Raw genomic sequence first — 24,696 nt, forward strand, 5'->3', positions numbered from 1 at the left:
AGGAAAACAAGAGACCACGCGCACAGTTTGAGGCAGGTCACTTCGCTTTTTTTTATGTGTATTCGGGATATTGAATCTGTATACGATAGAATGAATAAAAACACAGAAGTGGGACCATCTCGACTGATTTGAGATGGGATGTGGCGGGGGATACCACATCCCATCTCAAATCAATCGACTTAAGTTCCTGGACGTGTCTTATCTTAAGGCGAAACTGGTCGCACACAACACCCAACGGTTTGGAAATCAGTGCTAAATTGTACTTCAAAAACTTTGGTCGTTGACAGAAGTTCACGACTTTCGTTTTATTTTGTAAACTAGTGTTATTGGTCGGTGCTTACACAGATGGGAATTAGATGAAAACTCTACAAGAGTTAGCAGATCCATGTTATTTTTAATTGTTAAGCATGAAATTGGCTGTTGTGTGTGCTCGAGCAGCTGCCGCAAGTAGTTAAATTCTAGATTAAAATTTGGTTCAACTCATGATTGATTACTAAAATAAAAATTACCTTGCATTCCTATGAAATAGAGAATCTTCGTGCCCGTCACACGAAATACGTAAGTTGAAATAAACAATTGGTTTATTTTCCTCTCGAATTAAAATGCTTATTTGAGAAACAGGGTCTTTCCCATTAGGACGTCTCGTTAGAAAGAAGAACAAGAACAACTTCTTGCACTTGGCAGAACATTATTAGGCTTTTTAATAATTCTTATTTCCAGGCGGTTTAATTCGCGCTGCCATTGATAAAATACCCGTAGCACCCCAACGATAAATACTTATCTTATTGAACATCGGTTGAACAAAAAAAAAAACAGCTATATTTCACTTTCTCAGGCCAATCAAGCTATTCGCCATCGTGTCAGTTTTCAAAAGAAAACAATTTTTTCCCTAATCCAATTAGTCCGTCAAGTGAGCTCGAGCTAATGTTGTAAAATTACGTTCCAAACAAGGTGGAGCAGCGAAACAATGACGCGATCCTCTGGCCGACGCCGAAGGAAGCAGGCGTCATTCCGGAAACACTAGACATAGACACAAGAAGCACCCTACGTCCGTTTCTTCACTCGCACTCATTCACTGCTGATACTGGTGGCTCTCAACCAGTTGAATGGATGAGTAAAGTTTCATCATTAATCAAACAATAAACGAATAATAAGGGTGGAAGTTCGTCAATATTCTTGGGTGGTGGTTGCTTCGCGTTGTTTTTTTTTTTGTGTTCATGCTTTCCCACATAAAAAATGAAGAAATCTACACCCTTCCAGCGTGTACTTACGTTTTTTCTCCTTATTGCCGAGGGAAAAACTCGAAAGGTACACACAAGCAACGATGCAATAATGGAAGTGGGCGGATCCGTAAGCCATCGGTAATGCTATTTATAAATTATGAACCAACACTTTCCAATTATAAAACAATACATCATCAGGTGCTAATAACTGGAGAGTGTATCTGAACAACACTGAGAAAGGGAACAGATGGGTAATTCTTCTGTTGCAGACAAAAAGATGCACTGTGAGTGCTAAGTAAGCAGTTGTTGAGGATACTTTTAGGATGATGTGCTTCTTTAGTTTTTCTTGGTAAGATCACCAAAGTGAACTAATTGCAAGTAAATGTACCATGGGAGATTATAGCTTAATGCCCATTAAAACTGATAAGATAAAAACTTGATTTTGCAATTATGACTCCATACTCTTTTTAGACTTTTTAGAAATCGGTATCAGTGTTTGGACGAAAAAGTGATCAGTGAACCACTCGGCAGTTTTTCTTCCCTTCTGTTGGTTCTGTTTCAATTACCAAGCGGTGTATGTTCTCTCGTCGAGTCGCATGGTTCACGAAGGAACACAAAGAGGATACTCCGATATAAACAAGCTGCGACGATGAGCGGGCATCGCTAAGTGTAACACTTACCGATGATCGCTCATCGTTGGCTTGGGGCAACTGTGAATAATCGTTATTTTCATCAGTATTTAATGCGTTTTCGCTTTAAAAACGTGAAATACTATTTAATTTAACTGTATTCATGACGTTGCAGGTTGTGTAGTCACAATAAAAAAAGAATTATGGCAATAAAATATTCTTACCGAATGCATCGCTTTCATTAGCGTCATCGAGCATCTTCTCTCTTGATTGCGCTCTCGTATCGAACCGGGCAAGAGAATGAACAGCATTTCGGGGAGCGTTCCCGAGCATGTTGGTTCATGAAATGTTACAATCGCGAATGTATCACTTGCTGAGCATGGACCATTCAGTGGTTCGCGATAAAAATCCACACACTGATCGGTATAGATATAACTGCATATTAGTGCACTCAGATGTGGGAAATTCTAGCTTATTTTCCTATACCGTTAATTACGCGACAACGTTTGAATTGGCATTTCTCGATTATTGAAATAATCAGGTATAGATTGATCCTAGCTAAAGCACATTTTTCTTTGTATTGTTTCAGCATTCGATGATCTACTTCTTCCATCACTATGAGCTCCCGGTGATAATACAACAAGCACAGCTGCAGCAAATTATCCTGCAAACCCGTGACGGTCAAGTACCACCACCTCCAGCTGGTGACAACAGACAGCCAGTTCCACCTGCACAGCAACAGCGTCAGCAAGCGCAGCAACCAGATCAAAATGGACAGCAACGGCCGCCGCAGCAGCAACAACGAGCCAACGTTTTCGACGGACTCATCAATGCGGTTCGGTTTCAACGGCGTAACAATGATAACAATAACAACAACAGGAATATCCTGATTAGTATACCAAGATACTACAATTTGCTGTCAATGAACATGAATAATAACAACAATAATGGAACGCTGGCGTTCGCCAATGGAGTACCCGCGGCATTACGGAATGTCGCGCACAGCTTGGTTCAAAGTTTGCGAGCCAACGTGGCGGCAGGCATGGAACTGCTGGGCAACATGAACTTGAACAACAATAACAACCTTTTCGCTCAGCGGCTACGGTTCGGCTTTGGAAACGTTCAGAATCCGCTCCCGTTGCGCATCAGAATAGTTGGTCGATCTCCAGCCATCATTCGGCCAAATCCCGTGTCCCGGGGAACCGGAGCGAACACCTCCAACGCAAGCAACGCAACTTCGCGCGCCATGAGTGGCGAAAACATTGCAGCTTCATCAGCCGTCGATCCTCGGTTGAACTATCAGCGGAACTATGAAGCGAACAACTTCATTTTCCCCGAAGCAGTACTTACTCAACATCAGCAACAGCAGCAGTCGGACCAGCATCAGGAGCTGGCAGCCAGCGGCTTGGGTCCGGTCAGTGACCCTAACGAGGCCGATAAAATCTACAACATTGAGAGTGTTGCCCACCAGGGCGATTCCACTGATTCTGGCAGCAGCAAGGTCGTAGAAGCCACCGCCGCTGCCGATGTAAATAGCAGCCTAGCACCTAGTTCCTCCCACCTAGAAGAGGTTAGTCAAGGATCCGTGAGTCACTCGAGTAGTATAGAGGACTCCAATAGTAGGTCCCCTGCCAGAGCAGTACTGAATTCAAACAGTGAAGAATCTTAAAGCAAATGTGATGATTCATTGTGTCTGTGCAAGCTTATTTGTGAATTAACTACCTTTTTTATTGTGAATGACACACACTGAACTTTTTAGAGCGACGCGAGTGGCAACAGCGTGGACTATGATAGTATGCTGTTAGAACAGCTCAGAAGAAGTAAACATGAAATAAAGCTCTATATTAATTGAGTGAAAGTTGTTTCTCTCCTACATTGTACATATAGAAGAAGCGCTGGAGCGGCTGATTTACGATAAACAATTATAATGCCTGGTTTTCGTTTGTGTTCATCTCTGAATATATTAGAATCAAGAGAGAAGTTTCTTGCGATGAGTACTGACTCAGAGGAGACAAAATAAATGTGGAACAATGGCGAAACTTGTGCAGCATTAAATGAGTTGTGTTTATTAAACGAGCAGTAATCGTTGATTCCTTTGTTTTAATGAATTATGGCCTTTCGCTTGTTTGTACTTGTCATCCGAAAGTCCCTTTTTGTTACGCTGAGAAGTTCGCTGTCTGATTCTTCACAAAGGTAAGTTTGTGTTAGTTGGGTCTTCATTTACTTTAAGCTCCATATATTTAATTCTATTGCTCAATCCTTAGAATATGCGGACATTCACCACAAGCAATCAATATAGAATCTGTAGATATGCCTTTAGTCATCGGATTGGAGTTTTGGACAACCCTAAGGCCTGAAGTACACAGAGTCAAATATTTGACAAAGAACTACCTCAAGAAACAACATCTGTTTGACACTAATGAAATGTCGATATATTTGAGCATTGGTTTCTGTTTGGACAAATATTTGACCCTGTGTACACTCAGCTTAAGAATAAAATTCATTACTCACAGTATTGTTACCGAGTGCGAAGCGAACAAGCGCAATAAATATCGACTGAATAAATAAGTGGAGCAGAGGTTTTCAGAAATTGTGTATCGCGGTGCACTTTTTGGAAATAAATTACTTCGTGGTGCACATGCTATATATTGCCAAAGAATGCGTTCTCAAGTTTTCCAAAAAAGTTGCCGGATTTTTTTAATGACCCCCTGACGCCTGTATTAGTTGTTTTCTCACAGTGCATTTTATCCATAACTTGTCAGAGCTTAGTAGGTACGAGTGATACAGTTGTTCAACGTGGAATATTTTCTTACTATCCATTTCTAGAAACTTTCGTTCAAGATCCTTCAGAATGCTCACTGAGATTATGCGCAGATTTAGAACTCCTAGATACTTTTTGTTTTTTTTTAATGATTTTTGGAGGACACTTTGAGCCAATACCGTTATTAGATATCTGAAGAGATCTCTGGCAAATTTCATGCAAGCAAGATCCTTGGGAACTTCATTTCCAGAACTGTGACATAATGCCACAATGTCACAATAGATCTAAAAACTGGTCGCAGTGACTTATGTACCCGACAAGGAATAAAAAAAAAAGAATTGCTGATGAGTTTTTCAAAGAAATTCCCGAAGTTTTTTAAGTAATAATTGTTGATAAATTTTTTAAAGAAAAGTTTGAATGAATTTTAAAAGGAAATACCGCTGCAGGAAATCTCATAAATATTACAAAAGATTCTACGACGAAATTGCCTAACAAATTCATATGAATCAAAGAAGGAATTCACACAAGAGCTTTGTCAATTTCTTTTGCGAGAAGATTCCAAAGAAATTACCGAAAGATTCCTCAATGATATTTCCGACGGAGTTTCGAAATATTTATGAAGAAATTTGCAAACGAATTATAAAAAAACATTCCTAGAAAATACCGGAAGAATTGCTGAAAAAATATCAAAAGAAATCTGCCTCAAAGGCATTGTCAAATTAATTACTAAAAGCGTTACCGAAATATTTTTTAGGGGATTGCCGGAGGTGTTGCTGCGTAAATTCAAGGGAGAAAAATTAAAAAATATTTTCTAAGTAATTTTCAAAAATAAAATGCTTGAGAAATACCCAAGATCCGACATAATTGCCAAGTTAACTCGCTACCGCTCGGAGTTCACGCTCTTCAATTTAGGGCCAGCGTTTCTCTCGGATAGTTGCCACATCAACGCCGACATTCTGCAGTTCACGAGCCAGGAGTCCAACACGAGCGGATTCATTAAAAGTTCGTTGGCCTTAATTCGTTGTTGTCGTTGAATCAATTCGTTTGCTCCACTGTTGCTTTTCTTGGTTTTTGAAGGGTTTCAGCTGGCTATCTTACCGGTGCTGCGCTTCTTATATCGCACCAGAGTTGACGTACACACGTCCTATAGTCCCATTTACGGGAGCCGCATTGCAAGCGAGCTCCCAGGAGCATTGTACTTTTTGAGACTTAAGAAGTTGTGTGTCCCATTTTCCTCAGGATCTGTCTCATTGAGCTCATGCGCTGGTTAAAGTGGAAAATTTCATGACAAAAACTATCTAAACGAACGAGAATTGAAACCTTAACCGTTGCATTGAGAGTCCCTAGACGTATAGCATAGACCAACCAGACACTTGAGTTGTGTTGGGAAAAAAGTTATTGAGGTTCTTCGTTACCAAAAGGTTGTTTTTCGCCTTAGATACCAACAGCTTACGCTGCACATGAGACGAGCTCCCCGGGAGATATGCGCCTAGCTCGCACCCACAGGAGTTTCGTTTCGTGAGTCTCCTAGCAGCGCAGCACACTGCGATTTAGAAGAACTAGGAGACAATTTGGTGGGAGGCTGTCACATTAGGCTGTCCCAAAAAAAAAATCGATGTACGAAAAGTCAAGTCAAGTTCAATATTTTTGTATTTTTCTATGAACCTGTAGGCATTCTTGAAGGGTATAAATTTTAGAAATATTGCATTTATATTGACGGCAGAACCATTTTTGTGCTGATAAAAGGACTATTTTTTGAGATTTTTTCATCTAAATTTGATAAAAAATACATGCCCATTTTTTTTTATTTTTAACCATAACAGTTTTTACTGATAGTACTATTTGTATGTGTCATATCAATAAAAAAAAACTAAAATATTTTGTCTAGAAGCTGAGATATTACGCTTTTAGTTAATGGAGAATATTTCAAATTTTTGCAAAACTTTTAAAATTTGGAATTTTATAAGGTCTTTGTGACACTGACACTGACACTCTGGGAAGTTATGCTTAAAAAAATGGCCAAGCTAGTTTAAACAATGTTTTTTTTTGGGTGCTTGGCAGTAGATCAATGAAGAGCTTTTATCTGAATAACTAAAATAATGACGGGTAGCAACGCATCAATTTCGATATTATGTCGTGGAATTCTCGATTACTGCTCCCCTTTTTCTGAAGTAGGACAAATTATTACGTGCAGAGATTGAATAATAGTGATGACATCAATAAAAGATTGATTTTGAAAAACTTATAAATAAATAAATAATAGACACAATTAAGCTTTTGTGTAAATATGCGATTTTATGATTCCTAAACGCGTATTTCTTTGATGAATTGAGCTAATATTTTGGCACTAAACTACAAATACGCTGAATTTTGCATATACGAAATACAAGTCGTGTCTGATCACTGGCTTAGGCTCGATAGGGAAAACAAAATGTGTAAAAGTGGCAGTCTTTTTATTTACACGTGTGTTGTTTCAGTTTTGCACATTTTGGTTACCTTGTTCAGAGCCGTAGCGTGGTCCCATGGCGCCCTTGGCAAGCATCCAGGTTGGCCCGCGGCATTGTTTATTCGTTTGTAGTTTGTAGTTATTCATTTTCAAGTTTCAAGTTCATCAAGTTTCTTTAAAAGTTGCACTTAGTGTTTGTAAGAAACGAATTCCCCTCGTTTTTTTTTTCGTTTTCCTATAATGTTTTTCATTCGTGTATTTTTTTTTTGAATTTCAATGGGAGTCACCTAAAAATTTTCCGGAGTTTATTTCTTTTATACGAGTATAAGTACGAACATTACAGATTTATAACATAAATGATGCATAATTTTCTTCAGCAAATCTTGCAGTATTTTTTTGAATTTTTGTTTCTGGATTTTTCAACTGAATTTTGTTCTCAAAAATACTTAATTGAGTTCTAGGGGTTTTCAGGAATCCTCAAATGTCACTGCTCATAAATCACAAGGTCATAAGTTCGATTCTGGTCGCGGCCATTTTTCTTTTTTTACTCTAATCCATCTGTCAGATCATTTTATGATATTGGTTAGATGTGCTACAGCCCAGATCTCCCCAGATATTGGTCTGATCTTATAACATCAAAATGAGATATTATTATGTTCTTCCCCATACTAATTTTTGATCTTATTTTTGATCTTTTATCTCTTATGTCAAACAAACCAATAGCTAATTATGATCTTGAGTACTTCACTGAGGAATATCAAATAATGATATTGTTCTGATTTTTACTTCTACTCGGGTAATATGCTGAATTTTGCATATACGAAATACAAATCGTGTCTGATCACTGGCTTAGGCTCGATAGGGAAATCAAAATGTGTAAAAGTGGCAGACTTTTGATTTACACGTGTGTTGTTTCAGTTTTGCACATTTTGGTTACCTTGTTCAGAGCCGTAGCGTGGTCCCATGGCGCCCTTGGCATTGCAGTTAAACCGTTTGCACCGACCGAACGTCTACTGTTCTACCAGAAATATATGGCCAACCGCACTCTACGGCTCTGACCTTGTTACGCCCAAACATGTGATCAGAAATGTTCATTTCTTACACGCAAAGATCTCCATCGTGTCAGTTTCTTTTAAAAATATGAGTTTAATTTATCAAAGGAAACATAGTTAAACCATCTCAAAGTTGGCAATTTTGTATGACAATCGAAGTTTGTCCGATTAACCACAGACAAACAGACGTAACACCTTGAACGATTTTCATGGAAATCCATCGCCCAGTTCACACTACCATTACCTGGTGGAAAAGTTGCACGAATCACTGTGTTGTGCAATATCGTCAACAGAAGGCGCTAGTGTGAAACGTCAAACGCATAGAAAAACGATACGCGCGCCTCTGGCTGTGAAAGCCACAACTATGAAAATTTAAAATGATCGTTAAAAGCGTGGTCGATGGAAATTTCGCAAGTGTTACGTCTGTTTGTCTGTGGATTAACTATGTACCCCGAGTTTCTTACCAAATTGTCCAATTTGACGAGAGCCTTTACCTTGACACTCACTGATTTATCTGAAGTTGTGTGTTTTGCTAGAGCTAGAAAATTGAATTTACAAAACTGTTGATAGTTCTGAATTTGCTTTGTCGTGATTTGAAAATGATTAGGGTTTGCAGTTACTTGGGCACCCGCTCCAATTCCCGGCACCTCCCAGCAAAACAAACGCAACGGGATCCACAGTCAATGAGCTACACTTTCACTCTGAAGCCGCACAAGTGCACAAAACAAAAATTTCACGCAGAAGAGTGCACTTCGGCAGCACAAAGATGGGTGCCGAAGTGATTTCCCATTTGATTTTGCTGGAAGTTCGGCACTGGTGCCGAGAATTGGTGCTGGACTAGGTGCAGTAAACTCGATTCAAAATCAACTTTCCGGCAGAAAATCTTCGCAACAATCACTGTTAACAACAAGTTCACGCAATAAGGTATCTGATTCAGATGGAAGAACTGGATGAAAATGGTCGTTTTGTTGTGAATTTAGGTAATGTACAATTTTGTTTACCTGTAGTGCCGGAAATGGGGTCAAAAACCCTACAAATCTTAAGTTTATCAAAAAACTGCATTTTTAAATTCACATTTTTTTGTAATTTATATGCAAACATATTCTATCAAAATTATTTGCAATTATATTTCTACATTAACAGAAATTAAGAAAAATATATGAATTGTTTCTGCAATGCATGAGAATCAGAAATTAATGTATTTCTATACAAAAACCTTATTTTGCCTATTATATTTCAAGTTCAAGTCTTCAGTATTAATCATGACTTAACTATGCTTATTTTTTATTGATTTCATCTATATTATATGATCACTGCATGGAATGATGGTTTCTGTTTCAGAAAAAAGGGGCGCAGTAGTCGGGAATTCCACGAAATAATCTCGAACTAAATGCGTTGCTACCAGTTACCATGATACCCGTCATAGTTGTAGTTATTCAAATATAAGCTCTTCATGAATCTACTGCCAACCACCCCAGAATAAAAAATCCATGTTTAAATTAACTTGGAGGAAAGCTATTATTTTAAGCCTTTACTTCTTTTGATATACGTATATTAGAGTGTCACAAAGACATTATAATATTCAAAAAATATACAATTTTTTGCAAAATTTTGAAATATTGTCCATTCACTAAAACCGTAATATCTATACTACTAAACAAAATATTTTAAATCTTTTTTTAGAGAAATGATGCACACAAATAGTTCTATTAGATAAAACTTTCATGGTTGAATACAAAAAGTTGAGCTTGTATTTTTTTAATCAAATTTAGATGAAAAATTCTGAAAAAATAGTCCTTTTATCAGCACAAAAATGGTTTTGCCGTCAATATAAAGACAATACAGGCGACATATCTCAATAACTAATACCCTTCAAGAATGCCAAGAATTCCAAAGAAAAATACAAAAATATTGAAATAATTCAGAAGTTGAAAAAAAATGTTTCATGAATTTTCATTTTTCAAAAATCGCCCTCGCTTTTTTTAGAGGCTCCAAATGATTTTATAGAAAATTGAAATGTTCTACAAAAATGCTTCAAATATGCATATCTTTCATATAAGGGTTGAGCACCTTGAATTTTCAAACATTGATTTTTTTTGGGACTGCTACTGTCACATTTATGTACACACTAGCTGTCCCGGCAAACGTCGTACTGTGTTTTTTTGACATTCAGCTCCATAGGGACGTCCCCCACAAAGTCATCTGTATGGGAGCCCCCCCCCCCTTCCAGAGCGGAGAGGTCTCACACCAAGCTAAGTACCTTCACCGGCCCCAGAAATACTTACATACAAAATTTCATACCGATCGGTTCAGTAGTTTAAAAAACATGAAATTTTTTTCGACAAAAACAATATGCTATTCTACTAAAACTGGTGATTTTAAGACCCTGTAGGGCCAAAAATGTGCTTAGAATTGAGGGACCCAGAATCAAAGGGTGTAAGTGACCATTTTGTCGATTTTGAGCTAAGTACATCATAATTTTTTTAGATTTCAAGCTTTCAGAAACTTTTTTAAGATTGATTCTATAATGTTTGGAAAAATTACAATAAATCTGAGAAAATTGGATTGATTTTGAAATTCCACACATTTTGCATGGGATGAAAATGTTCAAAAACTTTAAACCTCATTTACTTAAAACTGAATTTTTGTCACTTACACCCCTTTGCTTCTAGCCCCCTCAATTGCGAAATCTTTACTCGTTTTTGAGTAATCGACAAAAAAACAACTGAAAAATTAACCTTTTTGGACCATTTTTTTTAGATTTCGAAGGAAACCTAACCTATTTTGGTCAATAACTTTATCGTAATTCTGAGCACGTTTTTGGCCCTTTAAGGTTCTAAAATCCAGTTTTAGTAGAATAGGCCCCTTTAGGCCCCTTAGTCTTGAGATACAGGCTTCAAATTTTGACACGATCATTTCTTAGCTACACAACAAACTTATAACATTTTCAATTTTTGCAAAATAAGGTACGACCTAATACTCAGCCGCTGGATTCCACAACAGACGCTTTTTGAACCGTTCCTCCTTGGTGAACAGACGCTCGGGTCGTACCTCCTCAATCTAGCTGAAGTCAGAAGGACAACAGTGCCCAGACTGCTCTATCAGCTAAGCACACGTTTCTTAGCTGGCTGTCTTTGTCATCGCTTGACCCGTGGAAGAATGAAGTAGGAACTTATGAGCACCAGGGATATGTTGGACGACGCTCCTTGTCGACTCACCTCTTCGCAGCCCTCTAGAACCATACACCTCCTTTAAAATCAACGCGCGTCCGGTTTCCGAATCTCGCGATAAACATTCACCGTGGTTCACGAATTGTGCATCAAAAATTCTGATGGAAGCGCATAGCGTTATTCCATTATAAGTTTTAATTAACTTTTCAGAGGCGTTGGGTATTTCCGCGAAAGCGCAAGCCGATGATCACGTGACTGATTGATCGCACGCACGCCCCGTCATCGTCGTCGTCGTTGCTGTTGGGGGCCAACGCAACATACCGAAAAATGACGGATTATTTGCACATTTTTCCACACATTTGTTCCGCTCTTTGTTCCGGGCGGACTTTTGGATTTTCTGTCCGCTGTCCGCATTATTTGTCCGGTTCCGGCCGGCCAAAGAAATGGATTAAATTAATTAATCGTTTCGGTGTGAGCTGGCTCCACACGCGCGCGGCGGCAGCGGTGTTCGACCGGAACCGATCCATCATCACACAGGCTAGGCTAGCTTCGAAACGCATAATGGCGAATCAATATTGTTCGTTCGTTGTGGGAAAACAACAACGATTGGATACTATTCGGTTTGATGTGAATTGATAGGTTTTTTGTCTATGCTTTCTTTGCGACTCATGTTGGCATTCAACGACCAAAGAATAATGTTGATTTCAATTTACGAAACTTTTAATGACCGCTTATCCTCACCGTTGAGTGAAATGGTTGACAACTGCTTAAAAAAGGATTAATTTTAATGGGGGACAACAGTTGCAACATACGATTTTCTAGCCATATGCGATAATTACTCCGAATGATTCGATTATCACAACACATATACATTGGAAGTGCAACAAGTATTTTTATCTGTGTTAACAAGATTTTTAGCCCTAGACTAGTTCATCTCGGGACCCACGCTTTACTTACCTTCCGAAGGAAGAACTCCACCAGGGTGCGAGGCCGCCATTTTTAAGAATCCAACATCTTGTATGTAAACATTTGTGTATCCACAAAGGAATCCATTGTGGATACACGATAGATGTTGGCTCCTGTCAGATGCATTAGGTGGGATTAGGGTTGCCACCTACGTGAAGAACTCACATACTGCGAGTTTGAAGGGAGTGGGATTCAATCCCAGGTCCTCGGCGTGATAGTCACGAGCTGCAATAAGTTGAAAGGTGTCGTTGAATTTTATGTAATAATCGTAATGTTGTTTGAAGACCAGGTCATTCAACAACAGTTCAAAATAGTAAAACACCTAAGGATAGTTTAACTGGTTCAAACGAATAGTGAACCTCTCAGTAGTTGAAATTTGCTATGATCATGATAGCACAACTAATTTTATATCTTCCTTACCTACTGCACACGAAATTCTTTCAAAGACACCTTATATTCAGGGCCGGATTTACAAATGTGGGGACCCGGGGCCACATTGCTTAGGTTTTTGCATGAGCATGAGCATGATTGACCGCCCGCGGTTGCTCCTCTGTTATTGCAAGGACAACTGCATTTATACAAAGAATCAACAGATGATGCTTGGGATTAGCTTTCTCTTCATTGTGTAAATGCTGGAATCCCAATACTTTTCAATTAGCAATACCAGCGCCGGCCGCGTCCGAATGCAGGTCAATTGAGGATAGGGAAGGAAGTGATGACATGATTCTCGCTTAGGCCAATAACCGAGGAATTCTCTGCGTTACTACGAGAAATCACTAGGAGTTTGGACAGGGGAAATGGAGATGTGTTGAGGATTTTGTCGTGGTAAACGAGTGTAATGTTTTGATTCGCGATTAATAATGCGCTCGCGAAGAAATACCCTTCTAAACCTTGGACGACGAACGCGATCTTTTGTGCCTCAAAACTCACCCATTCATTCGCAACTAAGGAGAACACAATGCTAAACACCGACGCATCTGTAGTTTGCGTTTCCGCGCGAGACAATGCTGAACGCGATCAATTCACAAGTATTAACAAAATAACACGTGATAAATAAATCAGAAAGATCTTACCGCATGGTTTGTCGTCTATCTTTTACCGACCCTCTCTTTTTCCAGAAATTGATGCAACCTTTACTATTGAGTCAAAACATTTATTCATTTTGACTAAAATATTACAAATGTCGACACCGAAGATGACAAACCATTCAAATTTTTGTGTAAATGGAAAAAATAAAAGAAACATATATTTATTATCAACTGAATGTGCATTGGGTACTACCGCCGATACATGACGTGGCGAACTTTTCAATATTTGTTAGATAAATACACGAAAACCAGAGCAGAAATGTATAAATCCTTTAGCATTAATTATTATTATTATTATTATTATTATTATTATTATTATTATTATTATTATTATGATAAAATGGAAAGAGCTCACCAATAAACATCCTTCGAAGGGTCCAGTGCGTATGTGCTACAGCATCTTCCACTAACTGGCCTCTTCTCCGAAATCACACTGAACCGCTACAACTACACACGGGTACGACGATGTAGACATTCAAATTGACGACGACGACGACGCAGCCGGTCCGAATAAAAAAGTGGCCTTTTCACTTTGCCTCAAAAATCACACTAAACCGCCCCGTACGAAGATGAGCACAGCCAAATCTGCGACGACGACGACGCGGCAGGCCCAAATGAAAAAAAAAATGGCCTCTTCACTTTGCCTCCAAAATCACGAAGATGAGCACAGTCAAATAGACGACGACGACGACGACGGACGATCCGAATGAAAACGCGGCCTGTACACTTTGCCACCAAAAACTCACTAAATCGCCCCGTACGAAGATGAGCAGTCAAATAGACGACGACGACGACGTGCATGCGGACGATCCGAATGCACGCGGACGATCCGAATCAGGCTTAGGTTTTTGCTCACAAAAAGAGAAAAGTATTAGTTCTTACAAAAAGTACTAATCTCGTTGAATAAGAATTTCAATCTAGGACAATCAGCATAACTAGAAATTGTTTCTGTGCCCACAATTCATAACAGTGATCCAATTTTAAGTTTAGAAAACGATATTAACCTTTCAGAACGCGCGCCTGTTTGGGGCCTACCATAAACTACGTAGACTATGAGAGGAAAATAGAAATTTCTAAAATTTTGTATGAACAAAAGTCTACGAGGGGGAGGGGGGTCTGAGATGGCCAAAAATTAGTCTACGTAGTTTATAAACAGCGCCTGTGCTCGTGGCATTAGAACACTTGAGGAAGTCTACATACAAATTTCAAGCAGAAATCTTTGAAAATTTCTAGTGGAAATTGTAGCGCAAGACAGGGGACGCTTTTTAAGAAAGCTCCTAAGAAAATTTCTGATGCAATCCTTGAAGCAGTTTTAGAGATACGTCGGTTACGATTACGATACTTTTTTGTAGGAGTTAGGAAGAAGCATAAAAAGTTCTAACGCGACTGCTAATGGAGTTAGGGGGCGTCCATAAATGAAGTAGCTTTTTTGGGGTGGGAGGGGGGTGTTTGTGATTTTGTGACGAAGTGTGACGATAGGGGGTAGGGGTTTATGATATGCTACGTAGCTTTCCACTAAGCCTAATGAAAAATATATTACGCAATTAAAAAAATTTTTACTTGCATTAAGTATCGAAAATTGAAAAAAATCATGGAAATAAATACCGACTTCATTTCATAAGACATGCAGCTATCGGACACAACAACTGTTTCTGAGAAAATGGTTTTGAAATCTTGCGTAAAGAATATTGTATTGTGTACAGTGAGTAAAAAAATCGAAGGTTGAAAATGAAGATTGACATTCTCATTTTTCATTCGTGTTTGGCCACATTCATTGCCAGCTGAATGTCTCTCTTTTTTCATTTAATTCTCTGTCACGAATATTTTTTCGCACGTCGTTAAATGTCCTATTTCTGTTGACAGACGCACAATCCGACTTAATGGACAAATAGAGCAGTTAATAATAACAATGATTTTTCGTCGACTCTCTCTTTCGCTAATAACTTGATCAAAACAATCAAAATCATAATTTTTTTTGTTTCTATAGCAAGAGGTAGTCGTCTTTTTCGCATTTCAACCAAAAAATCTTTAGAAAACTCAATATACATTTTGTAATAACACAAAGAGAGGGTCGACGAAGAGAATTCAAAAATGACAGTGAGGCCCTAATGAAAAATTAGTGTCGAATTAGTATTCTAACTAACTACTATACACAAGTTTTGAGGTAAATGAAAGAATAATCGGGAGTTACGGTCTTGTTATATTTCTCAGTGAAATTGTCAGAATATGAATGAATAAGTGAGAAAATTCATTCAAAAAAAAAAAGGAATTTTATGTTGATCCCGCAGTTGAGCATTTTCAAAATTCACGATGAATTTCACTCATAGAAAATGAAAAGTTTAAACTCTGATTGTGTATACAGACAAAAAATAATTTCGCTCGAATGCTTCTCACGACCAAAAGTTTGTTTTTGGCATTATTGCATTATTCCAGGAGTTCCTTATGTAGTTCCTACAGGACTTCCTCGAAGAATTCCTCCAGCAATTTCTTAAGGAGCTCCTCTAGTAGCTTTGTAAGGAATTTCTCATGTTGTTCTTCATAGGTTTCCCCAACAGGAAAAGGATAACATTTCCACAAGAATTCCTACTGGGAATTCCAGCAAAAGGATCTGGAGGAAACTCAGAAGGAATCTCTGAAGGAACTTCCAGAAGATTTTCAGGAATCTTAAAAGGAAACTATAGAGAAAATTTAAAAAAAAACGTGAGGAGTTCTTGGAGTTCTTTCTAGATGGAAATTTTGGAGAAATCTTGAATAAACTCCTGGAAGAACCTCAGAAAAAGATATTTGTAGTTTCCCAGAAGGAAATCCTGATTCAATTTCTGAAGAAAACACGGAAGAATTTTTTGAAAGAATCCCGGAATGAATTTCTGAAGGAATCCCGAATAAAACTTTTAGGGAATCCTGGAAGATTATCTGGATATAATTCCTGGTGAAATCTAAGAAAGAAAATCATTGAGGAATTCCAGAAAGAACTAAGGGCGGAATCCGTAAAGGGATTCTTCACGGAATTCTAAGAGATCCTGGAGGAATCCTGGATGGAGTGAATGGAGGGATGCCGGAAAAGGTTTTTTTTGTTTGTATTAACGTGTATTTTAACTTAAATGCTAATTCTACACTTCAGCCGGAAAAGGTTCCTGGAATGGAACCGTGAAAAATCCTGGATAAATCCTAGAAGGAAGTCCTCGAGGAGTCCCAGAAGAATCCAGGAAGGAATTCCTGAGGGAATCCGAAAAAGAACTCCTGGAGGTATCCCATAAGCAACTCCTGGGAGGGTTTTGAAAGAATGCCGGAGATTTTTTCTGCAGAGATCTCGGAATGAATATCTGAGTGAATTCCTGAAGGAAACCAAGAAGGAACTCGTGGAGGAATCCCGAAAGGAACTTCTTTAGGAAACCCAGAAAGAAGTTTTGATGAAATCTCGAAAGAAATTGCGATTAAAATCCATGAAGAGATGTCCGAAGAAACTGCTGGTGGAAGAGAGGAGAACAATACCTTGAAAGAACTCCTGAAGGAAACCATGGTTAAATTTTAAGAAAACCTAAGAGAAAAAAAACCTAGAGAAATCTAAGAAGGAACTCCGGCAGGAATACAAGAAGGAGGAGTCAAATGGAATCTCTAAGGAAATTCTTGGAGATATTCCAGAAGGAAGTGCTTGAGGAATCAAAAATGAGAATCCCGAAAGAAACTCCTTGAGGAATTCCAAAATGGACTACTGAAAGAATTTTAGTAAAAACTCCTGTAGAGTCCTTCGAATATCGTGGTGAATTTTATTCAAATGAAACCAATTTGTTATTCTTAATATATTTATTAGAGAGAAAACTAATATCTTCGGAAGAGCTCCTAGGCTGATAGACTGCTTTTTGACATGAAATTTGTTTTGAGGGGGGGGGGGAGCACTGGTGAGAGCACTACACTGGGTCATTACCAAGATTTGGGAGGAGGAAGTATTACCGGAGGAATGGATGGAAGGTATCGTGTGTCCCATCTACAAAAAGGGCGACAAGTTGGATTGCGGGAACTACCGCGCGATCACACTACTGAGCGCTGCCTACAAGATACTCTCTCAAATTTTATGCCGCCGACTATCACCGATTGTAAGAGAGTTCGTGGGGCAATATCAGGCTGGATTTATGGGTGAACGCGCTACAACGGACCAGATGTTCGCCATCCGCCAGGTGTTGCAGAAATGCCGCGAATACAACGTGCCCACACATCACTTGTTCATCGATTTCAAATCGGCGTATGATACAATCGATCGAGAACAGCTATGGCAGATTATGCACGAATACGGATTCCCGGATAAACTGATACGGTTGATCAAGGCGACGATGGATCGAGTGATGTGCGTAGTTCGAGTATCAGGGACACTCTCGAGTCCCTTCGAATCTCGCAGAGGGTTACGGCAAGGTGATGGTCTTTCGTGCTTGCTGTTCAACATTGCTTTGGAGGGTGTAATACGAAGAGCGGGGATAAACACGAGTGGGACGATTTTCACGAAGTCCGTTCAGCTGCTTGGTTTCGCCGATGATATTGATACTATTGCTCGTAAATTTGAGACGATGGCGGAAACGTACATCCGACTAAAGAGTGAAGCCAAGCGAATCGGATTAGTCATTAATGTGTCGAAGACAAAGTACATGATGGCAAAGGGCTCCAGGGAGGAATCACCGCGCCCGCCACCCCGAATTCATATTGACGGTGATGAAATCGAGGCGGTTAAAGAATTCGTGTACTTGGGCTCACTGGTGACCGACGACAACGACACCAGCAGAGAAATTCAGAGGCGCATTGTGGCAGGAAATCGTGCCTACTTTGGACTCCGCAGAACTCTACGATCGAATAAAGTTCGCCGTAACACGAAGTTAACCATCTACAAAACGTTGATTAGACCGGTCGTCCTCTATGGGCACGAAACATGGACCCTACGTGCAGAGGACCAACGCGCCCTTGGAGTTTTCGAACGGAAAGTGTTGCGTACCATCTACGGCGGAGTGCAGATGGAAGACGGGACTTGGAGAAGGCGAATGAACCACGAGCTGCATCAGCTGCTGGGAGAACCAACCATCATCCATACCGCGAAAATCGGGAGGCTACGGTGGGCGGGTCACGTCATCAGGATGTCGGATAGCAACCCGACTAAAATGGTTCTCGAGAGTCATCCGACCGGTACAAGACGACGTGGAGCGCAGCGAGCTAGGTGGGTCGACCAAGTGGAGGACGATCTGCGGACCCTACGCAGAGTGCGGAACTGGAGACAAACAGCCATGGACCGAGTGGAATGGAGGCGGCTACTATGTACAGCAGAGGCCACCCCGGCCTTAGCCTGACCGGTAAGTAAGAGAGTTGTTTAACAAGCTACGTCATTTAAAGAGGGGGTACCTGTATTTGTGACGATATGCTACGATGGGGGAGGGCTGTATTAAAAATCGCTTAAAAAAGCTACGTCATTTATGGACGCCCACTGCTGATCCGGAAATCTATGATGGGTTCCTGATATAATACATAACTTCCCGAACAAACAAAACAAATTTCGCAAGTTTTTGAATTTTCTTAAAGTCTGCTCGTTTTCTCCAGACATTTCATCTACAATTTATTCAAGGAATATGTGAAATATTGTCAGGAGTTCGCTATAAATTACACCATTACTCAGAAAAAAAAACAAGAACTTAATCATAACTATTTTCTAAAAAAAAACATCGATCCGAAATACTTTAAACTATCTCACCTAGATTAATTTTTTAGAATTGTTGGTTTTTTCTCGGTGAAAAAACAATAAATCTGTAAAATTAAACTGAACGTTGAACGAAACACTGGAAATCTTTCAATTCGGCCCTCTGCACCACCGTGGGTGCCCAGGACTGAAAGTAAGTAGTAAGTATATCAACCGTGCTCGAGCACAAAAGTAGCTTGATCGGCGAAATGCATCAAAATCCATCTTTGACCATCAACCAGCAATACTTTTTTGTCACGTGGAATCGCATAAAGACAGTAGGGGCTGTTCATAAACCACGTAGAACAAAATTTGGTCATCTCAAACCCCTCTCCCCCCTCGTAGACATTTGTTTATACAAAAATTTGAAAATTTGTATGGAGCGTAGACTTTGGCCAGACCCCCCGCCCTCCTCCCCCCATAAAGTCTAGGTGGTTTATGAACAACCCCGTAGCTGTAGGAGCTGTGACAGCTCGATGGAGATATTCGACTGCGGTGAATAAGCATATCTGAACAACCGTTTTTTTTTTTTTTTAAATTTATTTATTTATTCATTTTTTCGGTAAGGGGAAAAGCCAGGATGGAAACATTTATATTGATAAGTTTCAATCCCAGGCGTAAAAACCCCTTCAAAAAAGTATACAAAAGAAAAATTACAAACATTTCTAATTCTAACTTTCTTCCCTTAACCTATTTATTACAATGCTTAGTTATTGTTTGATAGACCTCAGACAGTCCGAAGACTGATTAGGAGGTCTTTAATCGATGGTAGTTCAGTGCAAATGAGAGTATTTAAGTATAATAATCAATATATATCATATAATGTTTTCAATAACGTATTTTTTCAGACTATTTTTAAATATGTGGATTGAAGTAATAGTTTTCAAATTCAGTGGTAGGTTATTGTAGTTAATTAAGGCAGGATATATGCAACCAAGCTTAATGTAATTAGTACTTGGCATTCTTATTTGTATATTAATCATGTTTCGTGTGTTGAATCGGTGTAACTCACTCAATGATTGGAGTTCTAAGTTATGTTTAATCAGATTATTTTTTACTTTATAAACAAACAAAGCAGATTCGAAATACTTAAGTTGAGCAAAATTCATTATGTAGTTGTTTTTGTACAAATCAACAGTTCTAACGTTAGGATCCAAATAATCTTCCCAAAAAATAGTTCTCATGAACTTGTTCAAAGTTATTGAGATTTGACTAATCACGTAATTAGGAGCGTTTTGCCATATTATACAGAGATAACAAATTTGTAAATTAACATGGGCATAGAATAGATTTTTCCTCTCTTTAAGGGGTATCATGTAGCTGCTTTGGCGGAGCATACCGAGAAATTTACTAATTTTCTTATGAATGTGTTCAACATGTAAATTCCATCGCAAACTCTGTTGAACTATCAGACCCAAATAAGCCAAAGAGACAACCCTTTCTAGCTTTTCTCCACTAAGCCACAGGTCATAATATATGTTATCTAACTGATCGTTCTTACGGAATATAATATACTTTGTTTTAGATGCATTAACCGTTAATCCATTATTGAAGAACCATTGTTGTAGTAAATTCAAATCATGTTGCATATCTTGGTAAAGGGATTCGAAACTATTTGCATTATAAACTAAAGCGGCATCATCAGCGAAGAGTTGAAGCTTTCCTTTCAAAGGAAGATCAAAAATGTCGTTTACATAAACGTTAAATAGTAATGGTCCTAGGATTGAGCCCTGTGGTACGCCAAAGTCAACAGTCAATTCTCGACTAGTATGATTATTGATGCTTACACATTGACATCTGTTATTCAAGTATGATTCAATCAGTGAGAAAGCTTTGTTTCTAATACCGTACTGATGGAGTTTTTTCAATAGTATTGTGTGAGAGACACAATCAAATGCTTTTGATACGTCTATAAAGATTGCAGAACATAATTTACGTTCGTCTAAGTTAACCTGAATTTCATTTATTAGATTGACAGTGGCGCTGGTGGTATTCGAATTTTGTTGAAAGCCATATTGATTTTTACTGATTATTTTGTGGCGATCAAAAAAACTACACAGCCTTTGCTGTATAATCTTTTCGAATGGTTTGGATAGAACCGGGAGGACTGATATTGGCCTATAGTTTCCTAAACCTGTTTTGCAGCCGCTTTTGTAAATTGGCACTATTTTCGCTGATTTCAAACAATAAGGAAATACGCCGTCGGCGATCGGTTGGTTGATTAGAGAGGTTAGTTTTTGAACAATTATTTCTAAATTTTGTTTAATAACTTTCGACAGAATACCGTCTACTCCTGCTGCATTAGAGTTTTTTTGGGCTACGTATGTAGTTGCCTACTTCATTGGCTGAAGCTGGTAGTATAACAATAGAATTTGCAATTGATCTATTCAATGTGAAATCTCGAGGCTCATTATTAAATTTTTGATCCAAATTATACAAAAGCTCGTGAGGTATGTTGATGAAATAACTATTGAATGCATTACATATATCCACACTATCTTCCAATACCCTTTCATTCAAGAGTATTTTCGAAATACTTGAATTTCCTTGTTTTGTTTTTCTTCGAAACACAATTTCATTCAATATACTCCACACCTTTCTAATGTTGCTGCGATTCGCAACTATCTGATTTTGATAATATGTTTTTTGCTTTTGTTTAATGAGACGAGTCACGTAGTTCTTTTGTTTTCGGTAATTTTGCTGTATTAGTAAGTTATCTGGCCATTGAAGCGTTCTCCTGTATAACTGATCCCTGTATCGTATTTCTCCAAGTACTGTTTCGTCTATCCATGGCGCTTTAGCTTGATATCTACTACATGTAAACTAATTAACTGTTAAAACTATTCAAACAGGCAGCTGATTCCACCAAATGCGTTAGGTCAGCAGTAATGCTAGCGTAATTGTATTTCACAACATTGGTTGATTTATTGCTTCTAGATAAACTATTCTGCGAGTCGAAGCTGATAAGCAATGATTTATGATCTGTGAAACTAACGTCATCGATACATAATCCAAAGTTTAGGTAATATATGTTCGTAAAAGCATGATCTATTATTGTTCCTGTTGGGTTTATTCCATGTGTAGCACTATCGTTATCGACTCTGTTTAAAAATGTAAATCCATTGGATTCCACCATTGATACATAAGCATTCGAGGTCGTGTTTAGTAAGTTGATGTTGAAGTCACCAACACATATCAGTTTCCCAGCAGATTCCAACAGAGAATCTAGGTACAGTATAGTGTCATTCAAATTCGCATGTGGGGGTCTATACACTACTGCAATATCCAATCTCGGCTCTCTCAGAGAAACAATAATACAGCTACCTTCCAGAAATTCTTCGTTTTTCATTACATCATACTCCATAGATTCGTGAATAAACATACAGGCACCACCACCTAATCTATTGGATCGTGGACAACAAACTACGTTGTAGCTAGGAATATTGCACATATAGATCTCATCGGGATTTAATCTCATTTCAGTGATACAGATAATATGGATAGTTGATTTGAACTTTGCTAAATACAACATAAGATCTTCTATTTTATTTCGTATCGAATTAATATTCATAAACAACAGGTTGATTTTTGAATTGGTAAAAATATCGTTCGAGTTTGGGTATACAATATTCAAGTTATCACCTAATCGCACATTGCTAATAAAATCGTCGTCATCGTTCGTTCCCATGACAGAAAATACATGTGAACAGAAAACACCGTACTAACACCAACATCAGCAGCCTCCAACAGCAACCAGCAACAACAGCAGAGAGTTTGAGCGATCAAGCTTTCCTTGGAGATGAACGCAATCTCTTGAGATCCTCAATGGAATCGATGATGTAGACATCTGCCGAGTCGTCTCTCTTACAGTAGATGTTCCCGTTGTTGCACCACACATACTTGAACCCATGAGATACCCGGAGAGATTTGGCTTCTCGAAACAGTGAACGGGTTTCTCTCGTCAGATTCTCATTTATGAAGACCTTAGTATGGAATCGCTTGTTGTTGGGAGAAGACCTTGAGCTGGTGGGTAGCGCCGCATTGCCAAAGTCGATTTCATCAGCATACACCGATTTACCCTTACGAGCACGAAGGATGTCATTTCGTACTTTAGAGTTGCTGAATTCGACCAGGATCATTCCGTTCCTAGCCCGGAGGGTTCTTTCGATGTCAGTAGAGAACAGTTGCACCCCTACGGCAGCCGCTACTTTTGTGATGATCGTCGATTCTGCGATAGTGAGTTCCTTGGGTATGCCATTAATGATGATTTCGTTTTTCAACAAATTTTGCTCCGCCAGGCGCAGACGCTTCTTCATATCGACGATAGTGCTGTTTAAGACCTGAATGTGGCCATCATGTTCGCTCACTTTAGTAACACACCCTGCAAAGTCCTTCTTCATGTCCTCGTGTAAGGACTTGATGTCTTCATACTGAGCCGCAATGAACGCTTGTGAAGATTTCACTTCTTCAACCGAATTCTTAATGTCACTCTGAGACTTTGTGAGTTCACACATGGACGCACTCAGTTTTCTCACAGCATCATCCGTTTTCTTCTGATTTGTACCGTTTTCTTCGCATTTTTGATTGAGTTTGTCCATCGACGTTTGCAAGCACTTCATATTAGTTAATAGTTCGTCCATCTTTCTGCTGTTTGCATGCGAGGTTTCACACTGACCGGAACAGTAGTAGCAATGTCCCTTCTGAATCTTGTTATAGCGAGAATCTGATAGACCCGCGCATTTAACGTGCAACGAATTGCTGCAATACACACATTTCACATTTTTCTCGCCAGACTGGACTTCAGTGTTACATACTGAGCATTCGTCCATTGCTGATCTTTTGTATCGAATAGACGTGGTACTCATATCAACTCGCAATAGGGTCGCTCTATCAAATAGTTTTTCAAATTTGACTATTTTAATAACTTATCACTGATATAATCGGAATATTTTCACCACAATTCGAAGAGCCCGTTTCGATGTATAGAAACATTATATTTTCGTGATTTTATACGCTAAGTATTATTAAATATTGTGATAAAATTTGGAGCTATTATTTTAGTCGCGTTTACTCTCAGGCACTCAGTACAGACTTCTATTCGTAGAAGATCGACGGGCTATCGACATAGCGGTATCAACAGAAGCCAAGGAAATTCACGTATGTGGTAACCCTAATCCCATCCCCCACCTAATGCATCTGACAGGAGCCAATATCTATCGTAGATTTTACAATGAAATGCTTTGTGGATACACAAATGTTTACATACAAGATGTTGCATTCTTAACAATGGCGGTCTCGCACCCTGGTGAGGAAATTTTCTTTACGAAAGGTTCATGGACCGACCGGGAATCGAATCCGTCACCCGCAGCGTGGTTATGCTGAATACCCATGCTTTTACAATTGTTGGTATATGAACCCTTACTTTTTTATCCCTAGATAGCATTAGACCGATTACAATCGTCTTACCCCGAACCAGTTTGATCATCAAACTTATCAGAATGGTTCAAATTTATCACAAATAGGCTCAACAATCACGTATGTTCAATATCAATTGCTAAAAAGGTTAACATTTTTGTTCTGATGACGTAGACACGGCTTTTCGGGCCCGTATGAAGTTGATCACCAATATTAACTTCTTTTCCCGATCAGCC

The 24,696-nt window shown here is 38.9% G+C and overlaps 1 protein-coding gene across 2 annotated transcripts in view; it reads left to right on the forward strand.

The window, feature by feature from the left end:
* LOC109411069 (membralin) overlaps positions 1 to 3,960 on the forward strand; it is a 237,071-nt gene extending 233,111 nt beyond the window's left edge. For both annotated transcript variants that reach the window (XM_029880157.2, XM_062852282.1), the window contains one exon: positions 2,442 to 3,960. In XM_029880157.2, the coding sequence (XP_029736017.1) occupies positions 2,442 to 3,521 (1,080 nt within the window). In that variant the 3' untranslated portion in view covers positions 3,522 to 3,960. The remainder of the gene's footprint in view (positions 1 to 2,441) is intronic.
* Positions 3,961 to 24,696: the final 20,736 nt, after the last annotated feature.

The sequence above is a fragment of the Aedes albopictus genome, chromosome 2 (assembly GCF_035046485.1).
Source record: "Aedes albopictus strain Foshan chromosome 2, AalbF5, whole genome shotgun sequence".
NCBI lineage: Eukaryota > Metazoa > Arthropoda > Insecta > Diptera > Culicidae > Aedes > Aedes albopictus.